This window comes from Volvox carteri, assembly GCF_000143455.1.
Source record: "Volvox carteri f. nagariensis unplaced genomic scaffold VOLCAscaffold_9, whole genome shotgun sequence".
NCBI lineage: Eukaryota > Viridiplantae > Chlorophyta > Chlorophyceae > Chlamydomonadales > Volvocaceae > Volvox > Volvox carteri.
In genome coordinates, this window is record NW_003307552.1 from 2,120,067 (window position 1) to 2,131,154 (window position 11,088).

The 11,088-nt window shown below is 52.1% G+C and overlaps 2 protein-coding genes across 2 annotated transcripts in view; both read left to right on the forward strand.

Annotated features, from left to right (window-relative positions):
• The window catches only part of VOLCADRAFT_103856 (uncharacterized protein), a gene marked incomplete at its 5' end in the record, with an annotated part of 24,679 nt that extends 18,643 nt beyond the window's left edge, over window positions 1–6,036 (forward strand). Inside the window, 7 exons of the mRNA XM_002948196.1 lie at window positions 754–1,017; window positions 1,485–1,695; window positions 1,782–1,852; window positions 2,191–2,407; window positions 3,400–3,494; window positions 4,553–4,615; window positions 5,858–6,036. Coding sequence (XP_002948242.1) covers window positions 754–1,017; window positions 1,485–1,695; window positions 1,782–1,852; window positions 2,191–2,407; window positions 3,400–3,494; window positions 4,553–4,615; window positions 5,858–5,866 — 930 coding nt within the window. The 3' untranslated portion in view covers window positions 5,867–6,036. The remainder of the gene's footprint in view (window positions 1–753; window positions 1,018–1,484; window positions 1,696–1,781; window positions 1,853–2,190; window positions 2,408–3,399; window positions 3,495–4,552; window positions 4,616–5,857) is intronic.
• Window positions 6,037–6,179: 143 nt separating this feature from the next.
• On the forward strand, window positions 6,180–8,537 carry VOLCADRAFT_88685 (uncharacterized protein; the record flags this gene model as incomplete). Its single annotated transcript, XM_002948197.1, has 4 exons — window positions 6,180–6,227; window positions 6,521–6,760; window positions 7,123–7,216; window positions 8,473–8,537. 4 exons carry the CDS (start codon window positions 6,180–6,182, stop codon window positions 8,535–8,537), a joined length of 447 nt encoding a protein of 148 aa, XP_002948243.1.
• Between the last annotated feature and the right edge of the window lie 2,551 nt (window positions 8,538–11,088).

Genomic DNA, 11,088 nt, shown 5'->3' on the forward strand with positions numbered 1-11,088 from the left:
GGATGGAGAGTTCCTTCACAATGTGCCGTTCCCTTCCCATCGGATAAAGCAACCGGTTTTTGAATGCGAGGGCCTCCCCAACGGTTGAACTCCTGGTTGCTGCGGAAGATTTGGCCAATTGTTGCCAGAATTTGAAGTCCTAATGGACCGTATATTTGCGCGATGATGTCGCCCGTATCTGAGCCCGCTGGCCACCGGACTGTCACCACGATCGGTTCCAGTTCTAGTGTGGCTCTGTAGAAAGCCAAGCCTTCATTTGTTCCGTAAAAGCCACTGACGGCCTTTATCTTTTTGGTCGGTATGGATTGCGGTCTCGCGGCTGAGGTCGGCTGGCGGCCATTTTGAACATTGCCGCGGCTAACAGCCACTGCTGGTCGCCTCTGCGACATTTTCAGGCTAATTAGATAACCATAACTACGCTCAAACAATTGAGGTCGCTGTCGGTGGCCACGGCCGCGGTTGGCCGACGGTCATAGTAGCAGCTTAGTCAAGCTTGGTCTCATCCATACATATGTATGTATGTATGTATGTATGTATGTATGTATGTATGTATGTATGTATGTATGTATGTATGTATGTATGTATGTATGTATGTATGTATGTATGTATGTATGTATGTATGTATGTATGTATGTATGTATGTATGTATGTATGTATGTACGTATGTATGTATGTATGTATGTATGTATGTATGTACGTATGTATGCTTGTGTGTCTATATTTATATGTGTGTATGTGTGTATGTTCGCGCAGGTTTACCTTCACGAGCTGGGTCACAACTACAACCTGATGCATGCGGCCACCCTAGAGTCGGGAGACCCCGAATCCTGTTCCCATTGCGACTGGTCCTCTGCCATGGGCTACTGCTGCGATACCCGGTGCTTGTCGGCACCCCACAACTTCCAGTTGGGCTGGGCCAAGCCAGCATCAACAGTCAACAGTTCGAAACTTGTTGCGGGCAATACGTTGGCATTTGAGCTTCCATCGCAGATTCTGTCTGATGCCAATTACCTGAAGGTGGGTTTTCGAAAACTGGGAAAGCTAGGGAGGGGCACATGAAAGCCGGGAATGGTTGGTTGTATAGGCGCGTTTTCCTGTTTGAATTCCTCGTAAATGAAATGGCAAAAAATACATGAAAGGGTTCAAGCGTGGTAAATTTCGCGCAGCCAATCTTATTTATCGAAATGTGGGAGGAGTGGAGGTGGTTGTACAGGCAAGAGTGGAGTGTGAGTCGATTACGGAAGCCTCTAACTTGGAAATTGGGAGCAGGGTTATTATCCGTTGCTTTCCTCAACGAACTGCCGTACACTCGAGCTACATCCCATTTACTGCTTCTCCCCTCTACATGTAATTCTTGGCCAGGCCTGTCCCCATGCCACCGCGGCACTTCCGCCCTTGTGCTGCTGCTTTTCAAAATCCCCATACGTTTTTGCAGCGGAAGAATTTCATGATACGTGGTTGATTTTTCACGCTCACCTCTGCAGGTGACAACCGATTGGCTGTGTAACACGTCCGTTTCTGAAAGCGTCGTGCTTTCCTACGGCGGTTCGGAGTTTTACAATCCCGCCAATGCCACTTTCCTGCTTTCGTACCGTATGGAATTCAACGAGTTTGACGAAGTGGCTCCTGGATTCGCCGGGGGCACCAACGTGTACTTGTTTTCGGTAAGAAGGCGGGAAGGGGCGTGCGGAGGAGGTGCGTGTGGGGCCTTACCCTTACCCTTGCGTTGCAGTCCTCGGGATGCGGGGCCCCCGCGCATACATGCTCATCTGCGCACACAGCCGCGAGTATGTCTGTATGTGAGAATGGATGGGTGACTCTTGGGGTCCTTGAATGGAGCGGTCAAAGGGAAGTAAGGGGTAACCGGGGCCGCGGGGGAGCAGGTTGGCTTTGTAGGTTTCCTACGCGGCTACAGGTCGCCCATTTCCGGCATACGGTGATTGGTACGATGCCATACGCACATGCACACAGCCACGGCTACAAAGTGATTGTAAATTCAAAGAATGTAGCAGCGTTTCGGGGCCTAGGAATTCGTTAAAGGGAAACGAGACCTTCAAGCTCGAAAAATTCTTCCGTTTTCGGGAGAACCGAAGAGAATGTTTTAACCAATCAAGCCGAGTTATTTAAACCATTTCAAAACCATTTAAAGACCGTATAAAGCCGGTTCGGGCCCCCAATTTCAAATCTCAGGTGTCCAGCCAAATGGAAGCCAAGGACTCGGTGCATCTGGCCCTTCTCTCAGAAAGCAGCCCCTCCTGGACCGATCCCTCGGGCACATTGGTTGTACGACAAGTCGCCACATCATCGCTTGCTGCCGTTGTGACGGTTTGCCGGCCGGATGGTAACTCGGAGGCGACGTACGAGCAATGTACGGACTTCTGGGATAATGACTGCGATGGTCTGGTCGGTGAGTCCGATGTGGTTCGGAATACTACTTCCGTAAGTATGATGTATGTATGTATGTATGTATGTATGTATGTATGTATGTATGTATGTATGTATGTATGTATGTATGTATGTATGTATGTATGTATGTATGTATGTATGTATGTATGTATGTATGTATGTATGTATGTATGTATGTATGTATGTATGTATGTATGTATGTATGTATGTATGTATGCAGATGTATATGCCCTATAGTCCAGATAAAGACTGGCAGATAAGAGTTGGGTTACTCTCCAAATGTGTAACCTATGGCGGGCCCATACACACCCGGAGCATTGATGGGGGCCCCCAGGGGCATCAGCAAAAGGAAATGACCCTTATGTGTGGTCCTGGGTCGTGGGCGTCGCTCATCACGCAGAAATAGGCTAATGCCGATTTCGGTTCCTTCCGGACGCCTACATTCTTCCACCACCTATCTTTCCACCTGAATTTTGGACAATCTTTCCCGCCCGAATCCCTGGAAACTCTTAATTTCTTTGCAGATGCCGATGACCCTGACTGTGCGGAATTCTACAAGCCGCCACCGCCGCCTTCGCCTACACCCCTGCCACCGTCACCCAAGCCACCCCGTCCCTCTCCACGCCCTTCACCGCCCACACCCCCACCATCTCCCAGCCCCTTGCCCCCGCCTGTCGCCATGGCGCCGCCTCGGCCTGTCGTACTTCCGCCGCCGCCATCGCCACCGCCGTTGCCGCCGCCACCGCGGCCAGTTCTTGCCAGCGACCAATCACCCCCGGCCCCGCCGCCTGCAGCTTTACCGTCACAACGCCCTAGCAGCCCCTCTGTCTACCAGGCAGGGTCCGAAGAGAATCCCACCCCCAGCAGCCCCGGCCCCTTCACGAATACCGGCATAACTCGGCGGCGGCGGCCGCCGCTCGTTCCGGCAGTGCCGCCGCCAGCGCCGCCGCCCTTCCTGCCGTTGCCGCCGCCGCCGCGGCGGCCGCCGCCAAGGTCTCATAAGCCGCCGCCTCTTCCAAGCCCGCCTTCACCAGCCCCCAAACAAAGAAAGAAGCGTCCTCCGCCACCGTCGCGACACGCCGGGTGAGGTAGGTGCGCCATTTGCCTCTTTCCTGACGTTGGGTTCGAAGTCAAAGTTAGTCGCTCGTCCTGACTTTGACAGTACGAATCGCGAGTGCGTCACCGAATTTTAAATCCGGTGTCGCGCATGGAAGTCTTTTCCATCTCACGATCTTCCAGGCTTGGGAATCGTGGCGAGGGTGGTGGACGCATTTCTACCAGCATGTGTACATATGTACATACATATGCGCACCTGCGGGGAACCTCTGAAAGGCACGAGGACGTCCTGCCGCGAAGGATCTCCCGGTCCTTCCCCCACTCTTCCTCAGCACCCCGTGAAGAACACCTAAACGGCCAATTTTGCGCGAATTCACTTGGGGCCGCAATAGGAGAACGGTGCTTTGGATGGCCTTGTAAGGGAGGTTGTTACTGCGGTGGTTGGTAGTTGACGGCTGACGGGAGGTTGTTACGGCGGTACGGCACGCATATGGGTAAGCCGGGGGCAATGCAGGCATGCAAGCAGGATGGCGGCTAGCAGGGGGGCCAAAGCGCATGCGGGTTTGCTTCTAGATGTGACTGGTTATGAAATCATTCATTATGTCGTACGGTTGTGCTAACGGCAAGGGAAGGGTTAGGGTGGAGACTGGAGAAGATTCCTTGGCGAGGCGTTGCAGATCGCTGCATGGGGCCTTGGAGTATCATCAGCACACCCACCCATTGTGGAATATATTTTGTTCCTGTTTATCTTTGAACTGCAAAAGATTGGGACGTTTAGTAGGATGACGGGGAGAAGTGGTTGGGGGCGGGAGGCGGTTGGGGGCCCGTTTTGCGCTGTATTGGGTGAGCGTGTTAAGGGGCAGGGGCAGCGGCATATGAGACGGAGTGCTCGAAGCGAACTTCTTATGAGCATTGAGGACCGCAGCTGCAGTAGGCGGCGAGTTGCGCGGTGCGGCGGGGTGCGGCGCTGCGTGCCGTCGAATGGAATGGCATCCCCCAATCCCCACACCTTATATGGGATGTTGTACTGCGGAAATCCGTTTTTTATACGCTTCTTGGCCCGTTTGTTTGTTGGTTGGTTGGTGCGCAGTACAAGATGCACCCTGCATTGCTATGCCTTTACAGTGTTAACAACGGGTATTATTGTGGGACGGTGAGTCGCAGGTGTATGGCTGGAGGGCGAGGGGAAAGGGGAAAAGAGGATAAGCAGCTAGGAGACTGCGGCGTGATCGCTCCAAGCGCCCTTTGGATTCGAATTGAACAGACGAGGCAGCGTCCATCAGGCATTCATGGTATAGTCAATGCGAGCAGGAGAGCGCTTCGCCGTGCAGGATTTTGCGTCCCTTGATTCTTAATCTTCATTATAGACTTATGGTATGCTTAGAAGTTATATTTTCCGTGTGATGGCTTGGGATATGTTTTTTATGTCCTAGCTCATCTCGTCTCTCACCGGAGACTTTTTAACTAATTAGGTTTCCTGTCTCTTCTTCGAAAGACGAAGAAGCAAAATCCTAATTACACGAGCAACTGGCTCGCAGAGAGGCAGTTTTTGCCACCAATGGTTGCGGGCGTGGGATTACTAGCCATGGCAATTCAACATTGTACGGCATTCCGTCCATGTAAATGAATTCGGGCCAAACCGTTGAGACATTTGGAGGCAGCGTACGAGACGCCACCGAAGGCCGCTCTCGCAATCTATTCCCTCATGAAAAGGGAAGGAGCATATGACCCTGGGTTTCCTCGGCTTCGTATCGTAGTGAAAACTGTACAACGAACACCGGTTTGTTTAAGGTTTTAGCCAGATTACATCCCTCAAGGGCCTCAGCATGCAGAAATCATAAAATACCATTTTAAAGAGGAATAATAATTTAAGCGATTAGGATGTTATTTTACCTCCTCCGCGCCACATCCCCCCTTCTATCAAGCAACCAAACTCGAAATCCTCCGAAACCGAGTATGACTCTCTTACGCCTATTTTGGACAGCAGACCCTGGCAGGGCCCCATACTGCTCGAGTAACGAGTCCACCGAGAGCAAAACAGCCTTCGCCGATTTCCATCACCGCTTCGCCAAAATAAACCGGCCAACAAACTATATTTTAAACCGAATTAAGACGTCCGTCCCATAGCAAAAAGGTAAAAAGCCCTCGGCCTGCCAGCCAAGCTCTCATGTTTTTATTACGAGATATGGCCGCATCCCGCGTGAGATTGCTAAAGGCCGCAACTAATTAACGAGCGCAAACTATCATGAAGCTTAAGCCAAGCTGTGAGGAAGCCCCACAGAGCATCGCGCAGGACAGGACCGCTCCGCAGCTCGTACACGAGCTGCCTACAAGGCAAACCAACGAAGCGCCCACAACTCTCTCCTCGCAGCCCCCCCCCCCTTTTTGGCCCCAGACCGCCTAGGGCCGCAGCAGAAAAACCTTCACGCAACATGCAGAAGGTCAATAAAGCGAGGGAAACAACATTTATATCACAAGTAACTGCCGTCAACGGTCAACAGTCTCTTTGCCGCACTCGTCCACTTGTTCGTACACGCAAACTGAACCCTAAAACCCCAAGTACGTATTCGCGACTTATCTGCAACACACTACACAACTTATTGATGCTTTCAAAAGCCACCTACACCATACACCGTACACCGTACTGCCTACACCGCCAGCGTCGTCCATAAACCGTACACACTCTACCGTCATTACCCGCCCGTCCACACGAGAATATGACAACGAAGGGGAGAGCCAAGAAAGCCAAACCAAGGGCGAAACCCGTGAGTGACAGCTAATACTACGTAAGAGCTACTCATTAAACTACTATTAAGCTTCCTACTAGCCAACATGGATAACACTTCCCCTGATGGCGGCGCTCATACCCCTTCGGGAAAAAATACCCGGACCCCCTGAGGGTCCGGAGGGGATAGACACCAACGGAATTTCAAACACAGGTATAACCTCACGCGGCACCCTAGCAAGCAAGGAGATGTCGTACACCGTCGGACATTTTCGTCGCTACCGGCGACGATGTACGACCTCATCCTCGTCATCGTCGTGAATCGCCACGTAGTCGACTGTCCTGGCGGCCTTCGGATACAGCAGGCGTTTGGGGTTCGAGGAATGGGTTGTGTCGCGTATGTTGGGGGTGTTGGGGGTGTTGGGGGGGTATCAGATGGCATGCGTGGGAAAACACCCACCGCTGACGCTCCGAAACACAACTGGTTCACTGAGTTCACAACAATTCCTAGAGTCTCACGAGTCCGTCCATCTCAACCGGGAGAATGAGCGGGGCCAGGAAGAGGCACAGGAGGTGGTAGTTGCTGCGCGACGAAGCTTCAAAGAGGGCCGCTCGGATTGTCTATCGCGGGCCTGTTGCCCCCCCCCTTTAGTGGGGCACGACGTGAAAAAGAAATACAGAGCTGTGCGCACAGGTTTGTGCTGCTCCGTAAACAACTGGAACACTCGTGGAACGCTCGTATCTTGCCTTGTTTCATAATAAATTCAACCCATGGCGATATCAATGGTTGCGGAAACGATGGGGAACGACAATCAAGCTTCCACAAAAGAAAGAGGCCGCCGAAGGCGAAATCAGAATCCAATATCTCCGGTGATTCCGTACCGCCGCACAGGGGCTCGTCCCCCTTCCCTCTCCCTTCCCTCCCCCTCCCCGAGGGGACTCAGACGCAAGGGGACCTTTCCAACGTCCCGAACATCAGGAGCAGGAGGCCTAGGCTCTTGAACACGAACCTTCATGCATTTGTGCATCGTGAGCTCCGTTTGTAAATAGCTCGTGTAGAAGATGGGCATCATCTGGGTGTGTTTGGGATGTGGGAGTGAAGATAGGGGAGGGCAGGACGGTAGGGAGGGGAGGAGGCAGGCAGAACCAGGACTTGGGGCACTCGTGCAGCACGTTGTGGGAATGCCACGGTTGGCACTTTGCAGATACGCGCACAGCGTCGTGAGTAGGAGTTTTGAAACGCCGGTGCGAAACTGCTACGACAGGTTTTCCACCCGCTGTGCTTACCGTAAGTGCGGTTCTTGCACTTGCGCTAAAGGTGTTTCGGAAAAACGGTGAATACTTCATCGCAGCGAAGTAAAGTGCGCCGCTGACGATTGACGCTTGGAGAGCCGCTTTTGCGCCACCCAACATGGCTTCGCCTGGAAAAGACAACCTCATGACGGATGCAGCGACTGAATCTCCTAAACAGGAATTTTTATCTCACCAAGACACTCCCGTCCATGCTCGGAGTTAGGGTCCATTCACACGTCGTCGTGGGGCAGCAACAAGTTGTATGTTCGCTTTGTGCAGGAGCATTAAACCAGCCTAATGCTCCGTTACGCATACAGGTTAAACCGCAAATTAATTAGCTAACGCGAAGAGGCGTAATGCAACTTGCTTACAAATCGGTTGTACGATATCGCAAGTCTTCATCAATTATGAAACATCAGCGGTTGCTCAGAGAAGCGCGAGAGGCCTATCGGTAAGAGCTCTCACCTACTGCAATTGTAACCCAAGGGCTTTCTGGCAGTTAGTTGTTGCTTCATGTTACAGATAACGAGAGACTGAATGGCACGAAGAAGCGGGCCTGTAACAGAAAATGGTTTTATATATGAAGCAACAACCAATGCGAGCTTGCGTTGAGTTAGCTGGGGTAGTTGGGCGGAAGGCCCTGTGCTGTTCATCTAACTGTTCGTCTAACTATTTCGCATCAGAGCCGTCATTTACTGCGCGCATTCAGCCGATGAGTCTACATAGAGTGCAGTAGGTTTGATTTCTAGCATCAAGAAAGCTCAAATTTCATAATGGAGCTGGTTACGATCATGCTGGTGGCGGCCATATTGCCCGTTATTCTGGGCATATGATGCCGCCGGCGGATCCGACTACCATCTACACGACACAGCTGACAGGAATGTTGCAGCTTGTACTTCCATCTGGTCCTTCTGCCCCACAATACATGCCCCACATCAGCGCTGGTACGGGTCAACAACTCCCAACTCCCTCCCACCCACCGTGTATTGTAGGGCAGAAGGACCGGAAGGAATCCCAGGCTGCAACATTCCTGTCAGCTGTGTCGTGTAATTGGTAGTCAGGTCCGCCGGCGGCATCATATGCCCTGAGTAACTAGTTTTGTAGTCCAACTGGTTTTGTAACGGTTTGGTAATGGAAGCACGCCAGAGGCACATGACCCGTTTTGTTGATCAGTGTGAGCTGAACAACAAAAACAAGCTAAGCTTGCCAGCTTAATGCGCCAATAAATGGTGGCCCTGAGGACATGGGCCAATGTGAAACATGTACAGTTTGCCTAATAGTAACACAAAGGGCCTTACACCCAACTAACCCAGCACAAGCTCGCATGAATTTGGCAGATGTTGACAGTTGGAGCCGGTACTACAGCGACTCATATAACAATAGCGCGATTTTGTTTCTATTCCACATGCAAACGTGATGCGAAGACCCTATGGCAACGTCTGAACGGTAAGCCAGCGTCCAGATGCAATGTGGAAGACGTGTCGGAGTGGACGGACTACTTCGATCGCCTTTATAATGCCTCAGCCTCCTTCGATGAGGTGCAGGAGGCCCGTGTCTGTGCCATTCTCAACTGTATCAATCTCGGTACGGGCTCCCAAGTCGGGGCGGCGTGGCGTGATTCCGAACCGGTGCATGCTAGACGGTCTATGGCCGACACTATGAATGGTCCGTTCACTCTTGAAGAGGTTGAGGCGGCTTTGTCGTCCCTGTCTAATGGGCGTTCCCCGGGTCTGGGTATGGTCCCGGCCGAGTGCTACAAGTATGCCAAGCGAATCCCTCGCGAAGGTGACGAGGACAGGGTGTCTGTCAATGTTATTGCCCCTGCGATTCGAGACCTTTTCCAGCACATTTGGGATACAGGGGATGTGCCTGACCAGTTTTGCGTGGCGTCTCTCAGTCCGTTATTTAAGAAAGGCGACCCCAGGGTCAAGGACAACTACAGGGGTCTAGCTGTGGGATGCGCCATTGCCAAATGCTATGCCACGGTTCTCGACAGGCGGCTGGCAGCTTTCGGGGATAAAGATGGTGTCCGGTGCCGTTTTCAGGCTGGGTCCCGTCAAAAGCGCAGTACAGTTCATCAGTTGTTCGTTGTTCGTCATCTTAAAAGTCGTTATGAGCGGCCCGGCAGCAATCAGGCCCTGTATGCGTGTCAGGTGGATTTTGAGAAAGCCTTTGATAGAGTGCCCCGGGCAAGCCTGTGGCTGCGTCTTGAGGAGAGGGGTGTGCATGGACCCATGTTGGCGGCCCTTAAAGCCAGCTACGAACGTGTTCTCCAACGGGTCAAGGTTAACGGTCGCCTAGGGTCCATCTTTGCCTCTCTGCAGGGTGTGAAGCAGGGGTGTCCCATGAGTCCCAATTTGTTCGGGTTCTTCATTGAGGTTATTGCCGACTACCTTGAAGCGAGGGATGGTATGGACGAATGGTTCAACACACGTGCACACGAATGTCCTGTCATTAATGATCGTCGGTTGCCTCTATTGTTCTATGCAGACGACCTTACTTTGTTCGCGACCTCGTTGGCACGCCTCCAGTTCTCGCTTAAGCTGCTTATTGAGTTCTGTGCTGCTTTTGGTATGCGCTGCAACGTTCGGAAATGTGAGGCCCTTGTTGTGGCTGCTTCCGTTGATGTCGTTAAGAGGGCATTTGAGGGGGTGAGGCTCATGCTTCCTCTCCGTACTGATGGGTCGCTTTGGCACCCACCCATGGTTGGTAGTTTACTTGTTCCTAGTCCTATTAACTGGTGTGGTCGCGTTAGGTACTTGGGTCTCTATTGGGGCCCTGCGTCCCCGTTTGCGAGTTGTGTCAACGAACTTTTGGATGCAGGGCGACGGGCTATGTTCGGTCTTAGTAATCGGTTGGATGAGAACAGGGTGTGGGCTCCTGCCGTTCGGCTTCAAGCGTTCGACACCCAGGTCCGTTCGGTTCTCTGTTATGGTGCTGAGGTCTGGGGTCCTGATAGGATTGTCTCCGTCCTGCGGTTAGGTAAAGGTGTTTTACCCGCTGGTAAGTCATATTTTGATTTGGCTTTGGAAGATGGTATGGTCCAGGTCCAGCGTGACTTCTGTTTACGTTGTGCTGGGCTCAAGCAGGTACCTTACAAGCTGTTGTACAGGGAGCTGTCTCAGTTGCCTTTGCAGTACTTTTGGTTACGCCTTGCGTTGTGTTTCTGGAATAAGATAGTCAAGTCCCGTGGGTCGGTCTATCATGACGTGTTAGTAGATGATCTCCGTCTGGCTCTTCTGTCTGATCTCAAAGTGGATTGCTGGTCGTCTAAAGTGCTCATCATTTTGCGTTGGTTGGGCCATGAGTGGCCGGCGTGTGACTCCGTTTCTCAGAAGGTAGATGTATACTCGGCTCAGTTGATTCGAGTGGGTGAGGTTCTGGAGAGGTTATCTGCGTTCCTTTTAAGTGACTGGGATCAGTTCAGCCAAGGGGGTGATCCGCGTGTGTTCCAAGGTAAAGGGGTTTCGCTTTGCAGGTATCATAACTGGATGGGCTCCCCTTCACCAGCAAGAGAGGGCTCCGATCCCACAGGCTATTTGCGTGTTTATTTGCCGGTCAACCAGTTGCGTATGGTTGCCAAATTCCGTCTTTGTTGTTGGCCTTGG